General features: G+C 48.1%; 1 protein-coding gene across 1 annotated transcript in view; it reads left to right on the top strand.

The window, feature by feature from the left end:
• Window positions 1-326: 326 nt before the first annotated feature.
• The window catches only part of LOC108441487 (cat eye syndrome critical region protein 2), a 55,372-nt gene continuing 48,374 nt past the window's right edge, over window positions 327-7,324 (top strand). Inside the window, exon 1 of the mRNA XM_017721038.2 lies at window positions 327-990. Within this exon, the coding sequence (XP_017576527.2) occupies window positions 871-990 (120 nt within the window). The 5' untranslated portion in view covers window positions 327-870. The remainder of the gene's footprint in view (window positions 991-7,324) is intronic.

Raw genomic sequence — 7,324 nt, 5'->3', positions numbered from 1 at the left:
ACAATGGGAACCATGAACACTCAAAGAACCATCTGCATGCACTGCATGGTGAGAAGGTTCTTCATGCCGGAGAACCTCTTTGAGAACGGTTCTACTTGGCACCAGGGAGGTCGTCAAACTGGTAACAACAGAAGAACCCCTTTTGGCGCTATACAGAACCATATAAAAGACCTTCTTCAGAACCGCTGAATCCGCAGAACCACTTCACCATGTAAACCCACTTAAGCGCGCATGGCTCCACGGAGCGCGCGTGGTTCTGAACAGAACCGTCGCCTGTGCTACAGAACCAAGGCTTTTAAGCGCGTAGCACCAGAACAGCACCAGAGACGGGTTAAACCCACCGGTAACCCCCCGGGCTGAAGCGGGTAAAGACAAACCTCACGGTCCGGTTCCACCGCAGGCGCCGCTTCTCAGCGAGAATTCAAACGTGCGTGTCGTGCAATTCCCTTTAAATGGGGACAGTTCACTCCTAGCGGAGGTGACGCGGGCGACAACAAAGACTCCAACAAAGGCGCGTTATTCCATCGTTTGATGCAAGTTCAGTCCGGACCGAGCTGAAACGCTTCTACAAGAGCCGTGAAGCGGATTTTGCGCTTTAAATTGTCGGCGGTTTAACTCGACGTAGTTTGTTTTGGTTGCAGCGCGCCCCTCTCCTCGCCTGGAGATGGAACCGCCCGCCCCATCTGTTCTCCTCTTGTGAGATTGGAGCAGGTCGTAGTGGCGCAATGGCAACTACAGCGGGCGGACGGCGGGCTCTGCGCTTCAGCTGAAGTCGTGTGTGGGAGAAGAAACGTGGATAGCGGCGTCGAAATACTGTCTGATGTGAGGAAACGAAGGGAGCGTAAAAACTTCCCTCCTTTTTTTTTGAAGATGTCCCAGGGATGTAGAGTTTCTGTGGAGGAGGTCCAGTCTTGGTGGGAAGTCCCCGCCATCGCGCACTTCTGCTCGCTCTTCAGGGCGGCGTTCAACTTACCGGACTTTGAGATCGAGGTAACTAATGTTGAGGAATCGCTGTGTTTTCCACCTTTTTACCACTTTCTATTCATTGAAGACAGCCCCCTATCGGGCAGCGGGCAGCCTCTGCTTCGCGTTTCCCCGGTCCACCTTAAATGGGCGCCAGAATGTAACTGCTGCACCGTTTAAGGTGGAACGGCAGAGTTCGAAAAAAGAAGCTGCCTTTCAGCCTGGCCGGTGTCCGGGAGTTATGAGAGTGAACCTAAAGAGATATAAAGAGAAAGCAGCTCGCAGGAAGCGGATCAGCCCGTAGATTAAACCGAAAAGTCCCGAAGTCGGAACTTCGGCGACTCTTAGCAACAACAACAACAACCGCCGCGCTCGGCTAGCCCGGTCGCCGTTAGCGCAGCTAGCTGATTATTGTTTATTTGTAAATTTATGCATTTCTCTAGCGCTTTATCTCCCCCGTCCTCGTCGAATTTAGTTAGTAACGTGGCTGGAGACTTTCATTTGTGACGGTGAGGTCTCTGTGGCTGATATTCCGACAACAAACACGACTAATACAGCCACCTGGGTAAGCTAACCCGGGTTAGTTAACCTAGCCAGGTTAGCGTTACCCGCTTCACACAGTCCCGGTTCGGAAACGGGAGGTTCTGCTCAAAAAGTTCGCTTTATTTCACTTTTTAACTCCACTTTAAATGTGAGGACCACGCTGTTCAGTGGATCCTCGAGGCGAACGGGAGCGTGGGAGCTGTAGCGTGTGTGTGTTTGGCGAAGTCGGTCCAGCTGAAGTCCAGCTGAGCTCGTCGAAGTTCTGTCTGGGTCCACTCACGCGGTGTTGTGTCCGTGTACCTGCTCCACGCCAGCCCCGCACTCTGGGCTGCAGAGATGAGGGTCAGTTAGGCGACCCATTCGTGTAGTTTAAACCCTGGTAATTCGCTGAAATGGACGTGTTCTTCGTGTCCGGTCAGGATCTCGAACCGCTGTCCGTCCTTTGTGTTGGGAAGATTGAAGCCAAGTTCACGACGAGGTTTATTGTCGGGTGGCCCGCAGGCTGGACCTCGGCTTGGGGCATTGTTCACGCTCTCGCCCCTCGTCTTCCATGCGCCTGGTCAGCAAAGGCTGGTCAGTTCAGGGTGTGATTTTAGAAGTGGCTGTGAAATGGTCAGTTGCTGCTGGCTTTGTTGTTGTGATTGCCCAAGGTGAAGTACAGTTGGTCAGCGCAGCCCCCACTAGTGACTATATTCCCCCCCACCAGTGACTTTATTCCCCCCCCCCCCACCAGTGACTTTATTCCCCCCCCCACCAGTGACTTTATTCCCCCCACCAGTGGTTTAGATGTGTGTGCACTGTGTTCAGAAGTTTGTGGCCAGCGTCTCGTTCAGTGTTTCTTCTGAAATCGAGGGCAGCCTAGAGCTGGGCGATACGGCAGAGTGTAATATCACAATATTTATTTTTATCAGACATGTGATCAGTTGGATCTGCCAGAAAAGAAGAACTAGGTGTGCCAACAGGAACTGACTTTCATTCAGCAGTTGACGTAGTGTGTGGCACTAGATCCAGTTAAACGGGGCTAATTTTGCCCACTTTATCGTCTCATGTTTGTTTAAATATGCACAGTATGTAAAGTAAAGCATATTGTCACATTGTCATATTGCCCAGCCATAGATTTCACGAGGCACGATATGTGTGTATATGTATGATCATATATATCTTGTCTGGCGTTTGATGTGTTGGGACCGAGTAGATACACCTTCAAAAGTGCCATCAGCAAAACTGTAAATACAGTGAATTTTAATCCGCGTTTGATGTACTGGGGTGCACTAAATCCAGTTAAACATAATTAATTTTGCTCTCTATAATAAAACAGGTCATGGTAATATTTGTCATATCACCCAGCCTTGTTTTTCATGACGATCTGCAGCTTGTCTGGCACTTGCTGAGTTTAAAGGCACGTTCAAAACTAAGATCAAAACCTAGGAATACAGCAATTTATACCCAACATTTCACATACTCTGCTTCACAAAGTCCAGGTAAACACGAATTCTGCTCTTTTTTCACCAAACATGGTGAAACACTTGGGAAATGTTTTTAGTACTGGCGATATTAACGATGAGCTTCATGATCTGGAGCAGAGGGCAAGTTTCCTCAGAAATGCATATTCTCACATTATTTAAATGTTATTGTAGTAAATTGTGTCTTTTCCCAGCTTTAGGACAGCCTGTACTGTTCTGGGAAGGATTTATGCTAGATGTTGGAACATTTTGTTGTGAGAATTTGATTGCTTTCAGCCACAGGAGCATTGGTGAGGTCAGGTACTAATTAGTTCTGGATCATAAACTCCACTCCAGCTCCTCCCAGAGCTGTTGTAAGGAGCTCCATCAAGCAGCTCCGTTGCTCCACAGCTCAAAGCTGGCGGACTTTATACCCCTCTGGCCGACACTTGGCATTGGACATGGTGGTCCTGAGTCTGTGTGCAGCTGCTCCATGCCGCCTCCTTTAGGCAGCGCTTTTCTAATGAGATCTTACAAACTGGGTGAGCGCTTGTGTCAGTTTTGCACGTGTTGTGTGTGTCTCGCTAAACGACGTCCCAGGTCAGGTCTCTTTAATTTGGGATTCTTGAAATGAGGAAGGAAAAATGACCAACAGCAGACGAACCAACAAGGTTTAAATTTTGACCCCCCCACTTTTCTCAGAGGTGCTAAACGCACTTGGCAGCACTTTGTTAATGCGACCACCACTTTACGCTGAGACGCGCAGCCAAGTTTGCCAAAGGGAGTGAATCGAGTGTCAACAAGGTGAATTTAAGGCACTTTCATATGCGGCGTGCCAGGGCCACAGCGGTGTGGGCGCAAGGGCCTCGTTTGCTTATCTAGTGCAATCTGCACTGTTTAGGGCCACCTGGTCTGATTTTCTCGGATTGTTTTGCCTTCAAAAGCCCTCGGTGACCCTCGATGATGAAGAAGGTAACGTCCCCGTGGCAGCTTGCCGAGCGCCGGAGCCGAGCGCCGGTTTCTGCCCTGACTGCGTGTGTGAGGTTTGCCTGCCATACGATCAGCTCGTGCTGTGAGAAATCCATTGACGGTCTCTTGACCAAGACGTCAAGTTCAGGTCATTAGTCATCATGGAGGGCTCTTGATGTCACTGGACATGATGGTTCGGCCTCCATAAAGCTTTTTATCCACGGCTTCTGCCATTGCTAGTAATTGTAATCGCTGATCAGCTCAGCGAGTGTCAAAGTGTGGATGTGTCATCTGTTGCTGCACAGATTGAAATCAAATCGGATTAAGCCGGAATAAATGGCCCTGATCAGAGTGTAGATTGCAGGTGAAGGGGAGAAAGATGTTACTGAAGCCATCGCTTCAGAAGAAACGGCGGCTTATTCTATATGTGTCCATTGCATTTTACCCAGGTTTGATCAGATGTTCTTATCTGTGATGTTAAATTTCCCAAATGGTCTCTGAACGTTTTCAATCTGTGGCTGTTTTCATGGAACTTATTATGGTAAATTTAGTCTTTTGCTCACAAGGGACTACTGACTTTTGGGGAACAGAACAGTAGGAAATCCACATTTGTGTGTATTAAAGACAGAAAATGACACAATCAAGGAAGTGTGAGATGTTCGTCTAAGGGATGTTAAGATTTTTCAGCATTCAGGAGCGTTCAGAATAAATTCGCACTCCATTTAGTTGTTCAGGATGGATCAAGTGGTGACGTATGAAACTTTGCTAGAAAGTTTGATCAGCCTTGTCTGCGTGTGTTGAGATGAAGCCCAGAGAGCAAGTAGTGCTCTTGATTAATGCACTAAGAGCTGCTCAGCTAGATGATCACAGTCGCCTTGAAGAGGAGCGGTCGAGCACGTGTTCTACTCTTGAAATGCCTCTGGACTATCTGCATCAGGCAGAGCTTTGCTTCCAGCGTAGACCGATAAACAGACTAACTGCCCTAACAGAAAAATGTGGAATTCAAGATATGAAGGCTTCGGTCTTCTCTCTGAGATTAGCCCTCCTCGCCAGTGCGTTTTTTACTGTGCTTCCTCCGTAGCCTGACCGATCTGCTTGTGTGGTATGGTCTGTTGAGGTGTCACTGTGGTCAAGTTGTTTCTATTGTTGTGGTTACTTTGATTATTCTTTGTTTTATTTACTTCTAAAGCTCAGTGTTAGATCACTTTCAGACTTGTTTAAGTATGTGTAAATGGGCAGATGCCAGTGTACAATTTATCTCACGTAAATATGGATCTCTTGATGGTTCGACATTTATAAAAATGGCATTTATCAAATACAGGAGATTGATTAGCTTCTTGGAGTCGTATGTTGTTTCTTTCTATAAGGCTACAAGTGCAATAAAATGAATAAAATCCAGGCAATTTAGCTCCGCAGTCCAGCATTGCCCAGACGTTCTGCTCTTCCTGAGTACAATAAACCCGTCCGCCAATTCGGGTTTTGAAACATGGGTCAAATTGAAATGCCCATCCAAATAAAGCAAATTTGCACCAATACCAAGGTCATTGTGCATCTCTACCCTGCAGCCTGAACCATCGTCTTCAAGTACTTTCCTTTGGCCAGAAGGACCCCGTCAAAGGGGATCTCTTCTTTTGTGGGGTTGGGGTTGCACTTGTTATGTTTGTGTGGTTTAGGTGGAGTATCGCGTGCGGTTTTGTCGGACCGTCCTCTGGAGGGGACACGTCATACTGAAAAGCTTCGGGAAATGTTTTCATTTTGAGGTGTAATCAGACTCGAGTGTCTCGAAGACGCCTGATGACAGTACTGACGTGCCGGCTTAGTTAGGCTTCACAATCCTGTGTGTGTGTGTGTGTGTGTGTGTTTGTTTTTAGCCCTTGGGTGCCTCTTAAACGGCTGGGCTGAAAAAAGCAGGTGGCCAAGCTCACTAAATGGCACGCAAATCCGGTTGTAAGCGGATCCTGTGCCTTTGTCGTGGGAAGAATCCTAGCCTGGACGGTGATTGACTGATCAAGTCTCAATCAGTGGTCAAGTGATGATGTAGATGTCTTCGGTCAGAGTTTGAAGGGACCTTGATGAGAACTTCTGAGTGCTGAGAACGTTATTAATCATGGACAGAGCATGAGTGAAGCCGAGAGGCGTCTTCTTCACAGGGTCTTGTTATATTTTAGCGTTTGTCTCTTTTAGCTGTTCGGCCAAAATAGTTCACCCTTTTTAAAATGAAGAAAAGGCCGAGGCCAGTTTAGTTATGACCGCCTCGCGTTTAACGTTGAGCGCGGTCAGAAGTCCGAACTGGGTAATATGAGGTGTTCTCAGTGCTCTTCCCGTCAGGTTTCATGGAGCAGCATCAGCGAAGTATGCCAAGACCTTTAGAGCATGACATCACTCCAGGATTGCAGTGGGATGCTCAGGCCAGAACTCTTGGCTTCACACTGTTCTTGTGGGCAAGTCTGACGTTAGACTAAGTGCTGCTCTGCAAGAGCTGCTCCGGACAAGAAGAAGTGAAAGCTTGCTGGAAAAAAGGAGCGTGGTAGGAGGAGGTAAATCGATCCTCACACCCTCTGTGACCGTCTCTCTTCAGAGCTCTGCCTTTGTGCGCTGGGAGACCACGCTAGCTGGATATTACAAACCCACTGATCCAGGTTGAAGGTGCCTGTGCTGGCCGGCTCCTTTTCTTCTGAGGCTTGGTTCCGGCGGCCTGACAATAGAATTTTTTAATTTTTTTTTTTTTTTTTTTTTTTTTTTTTTGCTTGGCAGCCTTACAAAACGGTTCCTTGCACATTGTCTCCTGGTTACACTTCACTGTTGCTCTCTGCATCCCTGCCTGGAAGAGAGAGCGGCTCGGCAGGAAGAGGCCCAGCTCACCCTGGCTATCTCCTTGCTCTTTGTCTGAGCTGTGCACGCTTGATTTCCCGGCACTGTGGCTGTGAAACGAGCCCTGAAATCCCCCTACAGCCAGGCGCTAGGAGACCCCCAAATCCTCCAGGATACCCCCACCCACCCAGCCCTCACAAATACAGCCCGGGGGAGTTTAGCCTGTCTACAGAGCACAAGGGCTGATTTAGGTTTTGTTGCATGACCATTTCCATATGTCTTCATTATCTGTGTTATGCTGTGTGGAGAGTTGGTGGTCTTTTTGCTTGGAACTTCAGAATAAATCTCACCCTGAGATCAAGGTGATGAGCTGACTGACATGCTTCTAAACGAGACGTGTTTATTTAACAGGCTGCTGATCTACGATGGTTATATCTTTGATGAGCTGTCAGAGGTTCAGCTGGTTCAGAAACATCACGTCTACCTGGGGATGGGTGGAACTGGCACCACACTGACCGCAGATTTCAGGAGAGTTCTCCGTTTAGTTCCTGGAGAAATGGTGTTAATGCTTTAGACAGCAGTTGGCAGACGTTCGG

This window comes from Pygocentrus nattereri, chromosome 8 (assembly GCF_015220715.1).
Source record: "Pygocentrus nattereri isolate fPygNat1 chromosome 8, fPygNat1.pri, whole genome shotgun sequence".
Taxonomy (NCBI): Eukaryota; Metazoa; Chordata; class Actinopteri; order Characiformes; family Serrasalmidae; genus Pygocentrus; species Pygocentrus nattereri.
This window is presented reverse-complemented; position numbering and strand designations above follow the sequence as displayed.